The sequence below is a fragment of the Zalophus californianus genome, chromosome X (assembly GCF_009762305.2).
Source record: "Zalophus californianus isolate mZalCal1 chromosome X, mZalCal1.pri.v2, whole genome shotgun sequence".
NCBI classification, from domain to species: Eukaryota; Metazoa; Chordata; class Mammalia; order Carnivora; family Otariidae; genus Zalophus; species Zalophus californianus.
Window position 1 is genome coordinate 108,742,719 of NC_045612.1, and position 14,400 is coordinate 108,757,118.

General features: G+C 39.8%; 1 protein-coding gene across 4 annotated transcripts in view; it reads right to left on the bottom strand.

Moving 5' to 3' along the window:
* Positions 1-14,400, bottom strand: part of POLA1 (DNA polymerase alpha 1, catalytic subunit) — a 299,305-nt gene that overhangs the window by 222,741 nt on the left and 62,164 nt on the right. For all 4 annotated transcript variants that reach the window (XM_027609335.1, XM_027609332.1, XM_027609333.1 and 1 more), the window contains 2 exons: positions 13,967-14,116; positions 13,430-13,552 (listed from right to left, as the gene is read on the bottom strand). In XM_027609335.1, the coding sequence (XP_027465136.1) occupies positions 13,430-13,552; positions 13,967-14,116 (273 nt within the window). The remainder of the gene's footprint in view (positions 1-13,429; positions 13,553-13,966; positions 14,117-14,400) is intronic.

A 14,400-nucleotide genomic window follows, 5' to 3' on the forward strand; every position in this document is an offset into this window, starting at 1 on the left:
GAATCTGACCAACACCATACAATTTGGCCTTATTACAGTAGACCAGTGAGCATTTCAGTGACAGAAAATGTAGAAGGGGGTAAGAGAGGCTCTGAAGAGAGGGCAGACATGCCAGCATAAGGTGTTTGGTTTTTAGCCAACATCTGCTGAATACTTACTATGTCGCAAACACTACATCAAGGCATGGACAAACATCATCTCATTTAATCCACCCGACAACTTCACTGGATAGTTACCATTGCTAAAAATGAGGAAGCTGAGGTTCAGGGACGTTAAGCAAGCACTCAGTGGGTCCCTAGCTTGGGGAGAAGCAGCGCTGGGTTGCACTCATCGGGGCCTCACCTGGAAAGCTACTGGGCGGGAGATGGCAGGTAGAGGGGGTAAGAGCAGGGAGTGCAAGGCCCCCAGGCCTAGGCCTGGATTCCAGATCTGCCACTTAGTTTAACTGTTTTACAAGTTACTTCTCTGTGCCTCAAATCCCCCATCCATAAACTGGGGAGAATTACAATCTCTACCTACAGCAATTCTGCTCGCCACCATCACCGTATTCAAAAAGCACCAGGCGAGCCCATGATCACCTCTGCATTCCAAAATGCAGTGGAAAATTTTCACAACTCTTTATTGTCAGGCTCTTTCTGACAGTCATCCACTACCTCCCTAAGAAGCTCTTCACTGGCTTCCATGACACCACGTCTTCCTCCCTTTTCTCCTTCTCTGGTGGCTCTTCTATAGCAAATTCTGTAAGTCCATCCTCCTCCCCCAAGCCACTCCACACTGGGAATCCTGGAAAACTGGGCCCTACACCCACTTCTCGTTCTGTTCTCTCCCCTTCCAAAGTAATCTCATCCATGTCCGTGGCTCAATTTACTTCAACACACCAAATGACTCCCACGTTTCCAATCTGCTAAATTAATATGTCCCAAATCAAACTGCTCATCTTTCCCTCTCCCGGCCCCAAACCTGGTCATCTTCCAGCACTCTTCACCTCAGTAAAAGACAACCCATCCATCTGCCTGCACAAGTCAGCCACGCGAGAGTAGGAGCTGTTCTGGAGTTGTCCTTGATGCTTTCCCCATCCCAGGCCCTACATCTAATCTACCACCAGGTTTTGCCAACTTCTTTTCTTTCATATGTCTGTCATATCTGTATCTTTCCCCGTCCCCTGTCAGCCAAGCCAAGCAACCACCCTCACTTGCTTGGGATACTTTAAGAGGAGCCTCCTAATTCATTTCTCTTATCTACTCCAAACACTCCAACTCACTGAGCCAGGGTGATCTTCTCAAAATGCAAATGGGAGCCAATCCCTCCATCCCCACACAGAACCTGCTAAATGCCTGCTGCCTTGCTCAGCATGGCCTGCAAAGTAGGACTCCTGCCACATCTCCAACCTCACCTCCCATCACTCTTCCCTCCCTTGCTACACTCCAGCTATTGCAGCCTTCCCTCAGTTCCTCACCCTGGAATGCTTATCCCTACAATCCTTTTCACGAGTTAGCACCAGCACACACTTTTCAGATCTCAGCTCAAGTACCAGAGGCTCAGGAAACCCCTGATTCTTCAGAGGACCTGTGTTACCAGCAATCAGAAATTTGCATTCCTTTTGTTAGTGCTATTTTCCTTTAGAAGAGCATGACTATTCATTTGACTATTTGCTTAATGGCTCTCACCCACCAGACTGAAAACCCCATGAAGACCAGGTCCTTGAACACTTAAACTGACCACTAAATCCCCAGCACATGGGCACCATACCCAACACCGGTAGGGGCTTGGCACCTTCCTCTGGGCTGTTATAAGAAACAACAGTACACTGTTAAGGTGCTTTGTAAGTGGAGCGTCTGGTAGGAATCATTATCATTTGGCACCCTCTGACAAGTGAAAACATAGAGGCTCGCAATGACTGACTTGCTCAAAGCCATATAAAGCAAACAAGCAAGTGGGTGAGTGTGGCACCCTTGGCTTCCAGTCCAGGCTTTCTCCAGCGCATACTCCTGCTTTTCTGTGTGGTTTTTGCTCCCACGGACGATCTTTTCTCTTGTTTCCTAGTAAGGAATCACGAGTTTGGCCTCCTAAGCTCTAGCTCTAGTTTTACTGGAATCATTACCTAAGGCTTTCGTCTCAAGCCCGCAGGTCACAAGCAATGTCATTTGTCTCCATTTCCCTCCATGGTACACACTCAGCAAATATTACTTGAAGAATTTCTGGCTATGAGGCAAGAATCAGTAATTGAATTAAATATATTCACCCACTCTAAGCCAATCTTCCACAAACAAGTTATTTTTCCTGCCCCATCAGGACATCATTAAGAAAGAAATACACGAGGACGCCTGGGTGGCTCAGATGGTTAAGCGTCTTCAGCTCAGGTCATAATCCCAGGGTTCTGGGATTAAGCCCCACATCGGGCTCCTGGCTCGGCGGGAAGCCTGCTTCTCCCTCTCCCTCTGCCTCTCCCCCTGCTCGTGTTCCCTCTCTCTGTATCTGTCTCAAATGAATAAATAAAATCTTTTAAAAAAAAGAAATACACAAGTATTCCGTGTAATACAATTATCAGCTGTCTATCGCACCATGCCAGGCAGTCCAACTTAAATAGAACATACACCCTACCCTGTTGGCCAGTGCACAGAAATATTACATGTGGCCTTAAGAACAATGCACATTATTAATAGCCCATGAGCTTATCCCTTTCCCCAAGTGCCCCCTCCCCAACCCTCCTCCTCCCTGCCTGCAGAATGCACACCACCCTCCTGCACAGGGCTGAAAATATAGTCTGTGGTTAAGTCAGCAGGGGCAAAAAGCCCCTGAAACAAATATAGCCAAATGCTTGACACTCCAAATTATGACCGAAATCGAGTATCTCTGTTCCATTCCCATCCCACTTGATTCCTAGCCCTAAGGGAAGAAATCTCATCCTTAGACTCAAAATTCAGCCACAATTTTTTGTCCAATGTGAAACAGTAAAGCCAATAAAAAGAGGTAGTAGAAAACTAAAACCAAATGTGTAAAGAAGAATTAGTAATTCCAAACACCACACCAGTTCTGGAAATCATTCATGCTTTGCTCTTCTTTTCAAAATGCAAGTAGAGACTTCAGTTGCTTTATATTTCATTTTGCTTTTTAAGAGTGAGGGAATTTTCAAAGAAAAATTTTAAATTTTTCTGAGACTCTAATACATTCAAGTTTAAAAGGGACATAAGCCAATTCAATCAAAAAATTAGTAACAAAAATGAAGCAAGGACAGGCATACAACCCGACACTGGCACTAAATTTCAAAGTACGTACAAGATCTCTGAAACGATGACCACAGGGCTCAGGAATCCCTGGCTTAAAATCAAACAGCTTCTCAACACAAACACATACATAAAGCCATTCTTCTCCCGCCTTCCAAAACTCCCACAACTTACCAAACTCAGCTCACTGTAATTTAACACAGTATTTACAATATGGCAAATTGACACAGGCTCACACTGACTTCTGAAAGGATGAAAGACCAACAGAAGGCACTAATTCTATTAGTCTTCCCTCAGTTAACCAAGCCTGAACCATAAAAAAAACCCCAACCAGCTTGCTTTGTTTTTAAATTTCAGATGGACGTGTCTCTAAAGGGTCTGACTGTACTGCTGTGAAAAGTACGCTCAAGCCACCAGACGGTGTGGGCTGCTGAAAGCAGGTTCTTCCAATTAGCAATAAATGTACCCAGCATGGCTCAGGCAAGAAGACAGTGCGGTGACATCTTGTATACCATCAGGTTCAAACACTGGGGCAGCTGAACCATCTGGGGGATGGGAAACCTGCAAGGCTGCCAAGCGCGACCTTGTCACCCATAAATCTATTACCTGGGCAGATGAGGCAAGGGCAAACTGGAGAAAAGATCAATATTTCGGTTAGCAGTGATCCTTTCTCTTCAATCCATCTATATTTGCAATTTGTGAAAAGAGGGGGGAAAAGGATGTGGGAGAAAAAAATAAAGCTATATGGTATTTTCCCCTTTCCTTAAAAGTAGTATTATCCAGGAAATTACCTATGCAGACTGACTGTAGAAGCAGACAATTAAGCCTTACGCCAATTTCTACGCCACTGGTGAACAGTGGTTAATAACTTCACACTTTTCTTTTTGTCTCTTAACAAGGAGGGAATGGCACTTTCAAAATCATTACTGCTCTGTCATCTTGGTTCTGTGCCAAAGAAAGGAGCTTTAGAACACCTGTCAAATAACACACAACTTGTGAAAAAGAAACATATACCGAAACAGGTTTATATAAAATGTTCACAAATGTAGAAACAGGACTGCATTTGGGTTAAAAGAAAGTCACTGTTTCTGGTGAGGGTTGGAGAAGAAAGGAGGAGATGTCCAGGACTCGCTTATGTGAGTCGAGTTAGAGTTATGAAACTCTCTCTGCCTCAAGCTGACACAATGTCAATCTCATAGCATTTATCTCTTCATCCTTAGCCACATCCCTGGTGGTTTCAGTAATTAAACAGGTAAAATTTAATAGGTGAAAATACCATCCCTGCCTTCTCAAATAAGAGTGTCTAGTAAAAAAAAGTACCTAGTAACCTTTTTCCTGTTTTCAGTATCCAAGCCATTCTTGTAAACTCAAAATAGGCTTAAATATCAAGATCTTATTTTAAAAATGCATCTCTTCCACATCCACCCATCCATCATCGCAGAAGCTACTAGGCCAGTGTGATCCCAGAGTTACAGCAAACCAACATCCACTCTGTGGGGCAGAGGGTTAGGTGCTAGGTGAAACATCAAAACATACAAAGAGCGATCCCTCACAAACTGAAGGGAAGTGTAGACTGCAGAATACAGAAATCATGTGAAGTTGTACGCTTTTGTTTTGTTTGTTAACAAAAAGAAAACTTTTAAGTATTCATACTAATTTATGCAGACCCATTCTGAAATCTAGTAGTAAAACACCCAACGTTTGAGTTATAAAAAGGCGGTAATTCACATTCAGACTAAGGAAATTCAACCTTCCTTAAGAACAAAACAAACAAAAACAAAACAAACAAACAAAACCAAAACAAACCCTGGCACTTTTCAGGTTAGTACTGAGAAGATTCTGAAAGATGGGAGAGGCCAGCCCACACAGCCCCAGGACCACCTGTTATTGCCGCCGGCACCCGGGGGGTATATAATGTGTGTGGAGGAGGGGGGCAGGGTGCTCCTTCTTGACAAACACTTGTAGGATCAGCACGAACAGGGCCTTCCTTGGATTCTCCAAAGCTCGCCTAAGACAAAGATGAGGCGACCATCCCAAAACTTCAGGCAATGTAAATGGGATAAAGAATGAAGTCCATCGGTATCTCCTTGTTGAAGCTTTGTCCCCTTACGCTCACAGACCCCAGCCCGTGGCACAGGCAGGTCTTGACCTCATTCATCTCCCTCTTCCCAGCTACCTCTAACATCAACCGCCTTCTGTCCTCCTGAACCTACACATACCTTCCAATGTTCAGCACCATAAGAGTACATACAGGTGGATGTCCAGGGCTCTTGGAGGTGCCAGTTTCCAACTATTAAGAAAGAAGGATATGGGTGTTCTGAATTCATTTTTAAAAAGTCTAAAGTTTTGCTACCGTTTGTCATCTTACAACGCTATTACAATAGCACTGATTGTATTCCCGTGTCTTACTGTATGGTGACACATGGTAGCTTCATTTGTGGTGAGCAGAGCATAAAATAGAAACTGTTAAATCACTATGTCGTACACCAGAAACTAATGTAACACTGTGTGTCAGCTATACTCGGATTAAAACAAAAAGTCCAAAGTCTTGGCTATTTTGAAAGAAATATTATGCCAGTATTTTCAAGTATGTAAATTCAAACCGGGCATAAATATAACCCAGTTGTTTATTTGTATAAGCGCAACACTGTTTATCATAAAGTATGAATTATTCTATATACTTGAAATCTCTTGTCATCACTTTTCTCTCAAATTACTGAATGTCTACGTTATCATAATTCAGACCAGCCTTCCATGGGGAATTTCCAAATTAGTGCTTCTTATTCTTATATTTACCAACACTACTTTCATCGACTTTCAGAAAGGATACAGAGAAATGAACAAGCAAATGTTGATGTTAATTAGTCACAGTTCATTAATATAAAAGATCTGCAGTTAAGATGCCACTTACTTGACCAGAAATAGGTGTTTCTACAGAATTTAAGTGTATATGAAAAGAACTGAGGCTCCAAAATAACTATCAACTTATACTATGAAGAATTTCAACTCATTTCATTTGAATCGCCACAGATTCTGAATTAGTAGTCGTGAATTAATAACGCTGAACAGCGTTACCAGTTTTGAAGAACTGCAAAGAATTTAGAACCCAAGCACCCCTGAAATACAATAAAAAGGGAAAAGTGTCTCTGACTTAGAATTTTATAATGTAAACAACTTCAAAAGGGGTAAGTAGTATGTAATCACTGAAAAAGGATATTGCTTCTTTTTAACATAAAATATATTCTGCCAAAATGTATTAAACCTTCATCTCAGACTTAAAAGAAATCAAAATGTTATTAGGTCAGCTGAAGTTAAAAGTAGTCTTAACGGTGGCTATGAGAATACTGGAGAAAGAAGTAGAACTCTTTCCTCCTATGACCAACCAACCCCCACCGCCCCGTTTCCATGGATCTGGTCTGGCAAAAATTCTTTACACTGCCATGTTTTAGGTGACAAAAGCATACATTTTTAAGGCAAAAGTTTCCCTTCAACCTACAGAAGAAGGCAGGAAGGAAACACTGAGAACCAGCAGTTCTTCATCCTTTTTGCATCAGGTTCCCCTTTGAAAACTCTTAAATGCTACGCACCCTCTCCCCCCAAAATGTACACATGTGCACAGACACACAAAATGTTGCATACAACCTCAGAGGATTCACAGACCTCTCCTGCATTCCACTTGGGTTGACAGAAGTTCTCCTAGGAAAATCTAAGCCAAGAAGAACTTCAAACCCTCTATATGTCCAAAAGATCATTTTCCTTCCTTCTTACTACCTTTACTATAATTGCCTCTATTTTCACGAACTGTGACAGTGTTAGAAAGGAGTGACTTTATTTTAGACCAGAGGTCCACAAATTTTTTCTGTAAAAGACTGGAAAGTATGTATTTTAAGCTTTGCAGGTCATTTAGTTTCTGTGCAACTACTCAACTCTGCTGTGCTTAACACCAAGGCAGGACCAATAAAATTTTATTTACAAAAAACAGGCAGTGGATCAGAGTTAGCCCATGGGTCACAGTTTGCTGATCCCTAGAATAGAGGAACAGGTTCAACAACTCCATAAGGAAGCAAATAGATAAATACAATTAGGTTCCTAACTTATAGCATCCCTAAAAAATAATTTCCAGAAGGATTAAAGATCTAAATAAGAACAGAACCTGGAAGCTAGGCAGTCTGTGTCATTGGAGGAGGGAAAAGATTTCTTAAGAAAATAAATCAAATTATTTGGCGTTAAAATAAACCTCTACACATTCGAAGACCACAAATCAAGTTAAAGGAAAAGCCAGAGACTAAAAAATATTTGCAACACAAATGACCAAACAAGGATTAGCCTTTGAAAACCTAAGAAGAAATAGCAAGAGACAGAAAAGCCAAAGAAAGGGGCCACATATACACATATAGGCAAGTCAAGCAAACCAAAGAGTTCAAACAAATGAAAAGATGCTCAACTTATCTAATACTCCAGAAATGCAAATTAAAAGCACTATAAGATACCATTTCACACTCATCTGGAGAAAACTAAAAATTCTAAGAAAAACAAGTGCTGGCAAGGATATGGAACACTAAGGATTACACAAGGAGTATGCTTACAAGTTTATAGTGAATTTAAAATCCCTCAATAGAAAAAAAAAAAAAAAACAAATTCGAAGAGGCAAAACTGCATGTCAAAATCATTCCCGATTCTCTTCAGAATAACCTCAGATACTGTGACTGGGGAATCAAGTTCGGTGGTCCTATGGACACAGATATGAATTTAGCTATTTGAAAGAATTAGCTTGCTGTGATAAATTAAATGATTGCTATTACCAATAAAGCATCACAGAGTGCTTGTGGATGTGCAAATTTCACTCTTGGTAATATAGGAGAGAAACTCTTGCACCTGTGACACTGCACTGTAGCACTGTTTATCAAGGGAAAAAACTACAGGGAATACTTGGAAACCTAAAAACGTGGACAATGGGAGAACAAAAAAATCCACTGTGCTCTACTGATCCAATGAAATATTATACAAGAGGTAACATGAGTAAATCAAATCTAAAAATGCATCACCCTGGATATACTTAAAAAGTAGAATATATAGTAGGGTTTTTCCCCTACTTTTCCCCCACTCTACTTTTTTTTCAGCAAACAGCAAAAAAAATATGTATAGCATGACACATAAATGGTAAAAATTTTTAACGCACCACAGGTATAGATAAGCGTTTGTTGTAAAAGCACAAAACCACGGGGGAAAAGCACAATATGAACCCCGAGAGAGCAGTTACCTTTGAAGAAGAGAAAGAAATGAGAGAGAATGGGAGGAATCAGTCTTTAGATGTCTCTATAATATTTTAGTGCTTTTAATCATCTTTAAAAAAAACTACACTTTTTAAGAAAAATGATTGGAAAAGTGAAATTTTCTCTTATTGCCAGATAAAGATGAAAGTCTCCCTTAGCACTTAATTATAAGATTCTCCATATGCACTCATTCTCTTTCACCATGGACACCAACAGAGGCTAAAGCCCTCTGTCCCCGGGGGCCATTCCGAAGGGCTTCTGACAGGTGCTAGCCACAATGCCAAGAGTCCCACGAAGGCTCGCCCAGACTGCAATGTTTTCATGCAATGATTTGGATACATTTTCTAAGTGCACAAATTTCAGCTCCGAACACCACTGAAAGCTAGGCAATCTACAACTGGTTGGCAAAGATTCATGTCAGCCTACCGGGTGAGAAACTAACAACACATGGGCTCTACACCCAACTAAGAGAGCATATATTCACTTTAAGATGCAACCAGAAATCCAGACCAAAGATCGTTTTATCAAGAGCACAGAAATAACAGAGTGCAGTACTAATTATTCCATAAAGACAAATATTACCATTACACTAAGGATTATGCAATGAGTACACTTGTAAGTTAAGAGCAAGCTTAAAATTCCTTTAAAAAAAAAACCCAAAGGGGTGAAATTATATACCAAAATCATTTCAATTCTCTTTAGATTAGCCTGATACTGTGACTGAGTGAGTTATGTATTATAGCCTCATGGCCAGATGTATGAATTTAGCTATGTGATAGAAGAATTTGCTTGCTATGACACATTCAGTGATTGTTCATATCAATAAAAACAGTTCAAAAAGCATCATTTTAAACACCAGATAGATTAGACTATTACAATCCTTTGGTCCAGTGTTAGCCTTTAACTGTTTCAAAATTAATCAAAGTCGAAAATTTGGACAGATTTGTGTCACTAAATGGCCTTCACTATTGTTCACAGAATAAAACCCTTAATTGATTAATGATCTCAGGGTGTCTATCGCCATCTAGTGAACAATCACTTCAATTACCACACCAGTCACTTGACAACTGAGTCCCTTGTCTCGGTGGTTTTAAAATCTAAGTCCACTTAGTGCTATCAACTTGCCCAGTATCTTTTCTTATGTCTCTATATACATAGAGAACAAACACAAATACAGGTGATATTTATACCGATTCACTTTCGAGTGTCTATATAAAGTTTCCATATACTTCTCTGTAAACACTGACTTCATTATTTTTAAATAACTTGCACGCTATGAGGTCCCTCAAACAATTCTTTAACCATTAACTAATTCCTCTACTACCGAGCAATTAAAAATCATAGAAGAGTTTAAAGTGTGAAAGATCACACCTGGGAAAAGACAATATTGATGTCCATTTGACACAACTATTAGCATTTTTATTACAAATCTGTTTATGAAAGTACAATTAGTAATTACCCTGAGTACTCTAGCAGCCATAATACATTTGATTACAGAAATTATTAGGTCACCAGAGCCAAACCTGCATGATTCCAACAAAACTGAGCATACACAAAACAGACTTAAAAACAAGAAAGGAAGGGGGCTTTACAGCCTCCCCAGACTGTGTATTAATCCATATTCAAATGTAAAATTTTATAATTTTTTCAGATGACATGCTACCAGGTTTCCACATTCATTTCCACTTGAACCTTAATCTAATTTATCCTACAAGGACTTGAAAAGCAAACAACTTCAAGGATCTTTAGGTTACTGTATTATTTCGTCCATTTCATCTTCTTATAAAAAAAGACAAGTGTGAGGGGCACCTGGGTGGCTCAGTCGGTTAAGCGGCTGCCTTTGGCTCAGGTCATGATCCCAGGGTCCTGGGATCGAGCCCCACATCGGGCTCCCTGATCAGCGGGAAGCCTGCGTCTCCCTCTCCCGCTCCCCCTGCTTGTGTTCCTGCTCTCGCTCTCTCTCTGTCAAATAAATAAATAAAATCTTAAAAAAAAAAAAAACAAGTGTGATAAGTTACAAAGGTATTCCAAATCTCAGCCAACTGGCTCTCATTTTACACTTCACCCCTCCTACCTCTTTAATAATCAAGAAACGTTTGAAATCACAAAGGCCTAATAGTATATATGGAAAATGCTAGTAAATCCAAAGACCGATTACCACAGAGAATATTTCTATCCACCAGTGCTAATAATTATCACTGATACTTTAACAATCAGTTTTATTTTAGGAAATAATTTCTGTAGGTGGCTTTGAATCTTCTTCTAGAATAAGATTTCCAGGGAGCAACTGTGTAATTATTATTTCTCATTAACCTCACATTACTTTCAAGGCCAACTTTCTGCAGTTGTTATATTTTTTTATTTGTGAGAAGAAGCAAAGGGGAATGAGACAAGAGGGAAAGGAGAAACCAAGAATTTAAATCACATATGATTATTTCTAGATTTGTTTGAAACTCTTTGTTTTTTAGTGAAGAGAGCAGAGGGTTTTTTTTTATAGTTTATTAAGATTTGTTACTGCTATATTTTATACAAAAGAAAAATTAAAATTGAGTTTAAAGACCCTATTAAAGATCAAGCTAAACAAAAATATTGCCCTTAAAATACAATGGATTAGGGGAGTGGGGGAGATCGCTGGACAAATTTGGGGCTTATCATTATCAACAGTGCCCTTTTAAGCTTGTGGATTTCTGAGCCAATGCAGAAAATGTAACAACAGGGATTTCCCAACAGCAAGAGGCACTCTCCAAGGGAGTAAATTGTCAACTATTGCCTCTCGTGAGAAACTTAAGAGTAACCTTGATCTAATCTCAATAGTCAACCCATGTATTATCACCCAGTTGGGGCATAGTGAGTGCATTTCCTAATATAAAAATAAGATGGTATTCTACCAGAAGCCACTGGATACTTACACAGAAATAAAATTTAAATAATTTTAAAGTAAACTTAGCCTAAGAAACTGAAAACATCCTTCCCTCACTTCAACCAGCCCCTAAAATACCTGTATCTTCCCATGTAAAAAGGGCTTGTGTCTTGAGATGAGCATCGAAAAAGATGTCCTTCAAGGACTAAGAGGTAGAATATAAAGCAGAAAACTAGACCAGCACTCTGGTGGTGACACGAAAGACATGGTGAGATAGGACAGACAACCCTACTATGGGAGAAGCCTTACAATCAGGAAAATATGGATTCCAATTCAAAACAGTCACTTATTATAGTTCACCTCTTTGAGTCTTAGCTTCCATATCTGCAAAATGGGAATGTTATGAACCGTATCAATGAATCCTTATGGGGTTTTAATGACGTAATTCATCTGGAAGCTTCTCATATATTGCTGGTGTTTAATACATGTTTTGCCCTTCCTCACTGCGCCCTAAACCAAGTCTGTGAGTTAGGGCTGTCAAAGGAAGAGTGGCTCTGTTCCTCCTATTTGTTTCATGCCGGCCAGATTGCCACTGACCAATACAGGATCCACTAGCCACATGTGGATAATAATAGTTTAATTTATTTTAATTATAATTAACTAAAACTCAAAATCCAGTTCCTCCGCAAGTCAACACTAGCCAGATAGCAAATGCTCACTAGCCACCTGGGCCTACTGTATTATATAGAGAACATTTTCACCACCTCAAGGTCCACCAGAGTGCTGGTCTAGACTCTAAAGGAGGGATCAGGAAACATGTTTTCTGAAAAGGGCCAAATGGCTAATATTTTAGGCTTTGCAGGCCATGCAAGTCTCAACCCTAACTACCCAATTCTGCTATTGTAATGCTAAAGCAGCCACTGACAAAACATAAACAAGTAAGTATGGGGGTATTCCAATAAAACTTTATTTACAAAAATAGATGGCTGTCTGGATTTGGCCCATGGGCCATAGTTTTGCCAACCCCTACGTGATAGGATTCTGAGTTCACACCCTCAAAATGAGTATTCTGCCCATAACCATGAATTATCTCCTTAAGACTGAGAAGTCTCAAATCTACTGACAGCAATCAATACTTTACTGGAGTGAAATGGAATTTAGTATTTAACATAACTATTCTTTTACAAATTAAGAAAAACCCACGCATGTGGGGCTAAAGCAGGTAAAGCTTATAGTGTTTCCAAAGTGACAGTATCTCAAATCTGATTGGTATCTGGCTCATCTTTCTAAAGCCAGTAACTCTCAATCCATAACTCCACTCATCTATTCCTGGAATTGTGGACTTCTACATCCAACTGCCTACTTAATATGCCTAGAGATCTATTACAAATCTCAAAGCCAAAAGAGAACTCCTAATCCCTCTCTCCCAGATTTCTCCATTTTAGTATATGGCTCCATAAGCTAACCAGCTGTAGGACTAAAATGGAGGCATGCTCCCTGATTTCTTCCTTTCCCTCACACTCCAACCTAATAAATCAGCAACCGAAATAGCTCCCTTATGTCACTTTGCTCTCGTTCCTGTTACCTCCTAAAGAACTCTTCCCTGACCAATCTAAACTAGCCATCTTAACATTAAACTAGCCCACCACCCTGTTTTAAGTATCTGAATAACATTTACTTCTATCATATTCTCTTAATTTTTATATTTGTTTATTCACTTATTTACAGTCTATTTTCCCAAACTACCCTCTCCCCATCCCAAGTCCCCACCACATGCCACTCTACACCCCCTGCTCTACATAGAATGTGACCCTCATGATGCAGGGGCATCTTATATCTTGCTCAACACTCTACCCCCATAACAATGCCTGGTACAGAGTAGATGCTCAATACTCTCTCTCAATGGAGGAATGAATAAACCCTTACTTAAAAAAAAAACTGTCTCGAATTTGTCCTAAGAAGGGGGCATTTGAAGCTATATAACTAGGTAACAAACTTGACTCTCCCACATTATAACATGTCAGAGTTAAAAAAAAAAAAAATCTCATTTTTAGAGATGTTATACTATTTACCTCCCTTCCTTTGTATGTCACCAAAGCAGCCAGTGGTTTGGCGTAAAATCTGCTGTAGGAAAATCCCAGGCAGCCATACATACTGTTTGCTGTGAGCTTCAAAGCCTTCTGTCGAATATCATACTGCAGGCCACACAAAGACAAAAGACAACAATATTTTAGATGTTTAATCATTAAATTAGATGTCTTTTTATATCACCAATAAGGAGAAACCCTCAATATCCCTGAAAAAAAAAAAAAAAGAACTGTCAACACACTCAATCCATCCTCCCAGATCCATGATTCCCTGACCTTCTAGAAGCAAGTAAACACAGACTCCAAAGCTCCCAGAAGTCAGAAAGATTTTGTTCAGATACAGCTTTGCAGAGAGAGGTGTCTTCCATTCTGAGTCATTCTTCTGTTTTTGAATGGTTTGCTGTCCACAAACTTAAAATAAGCCCATGTAATTGCCCATAGCATCATGTTTAAAGCCTCCTAGATAATCAAAGTCTGAAAGCTAAGACTGTCACTCCGATGTCTCTTACTGAAAAGATATACCTGAAGAACAAGGTCTGGATTTAAATCCTGCTGTTTCATTAGCTGTTTGACTTGTTTTCTTCTCTCTACCAGCTTCCGGATCTCTCTGGGCAAAATGCCCATTTCTAAGTTTGGGTCTGGCAGCTCAGGGATCTGTTCTTGTTCTCCATCCTGATGAACACACAACAGAAATTTCAGACAAATCAAACTTTCATAAAACAAATTTCTAAAATAATACTTTGTGGAACTTTACGTTATGATTAAATCTTGAAAAGCTACTTTCCTGCCTAAGTATAGGTCAACAACACATGAGTGGGAGAAGAAAAAGCTGAGAACACTGTCAACACTGGCCTCTTCTCCCACTTCGATCAGCCTCATTCCCAGTATCTCCACCCCTCTCGTTATTGATTAATGTAGACATCATTTAAAGGGATCAATTTTTATATATACTCCTC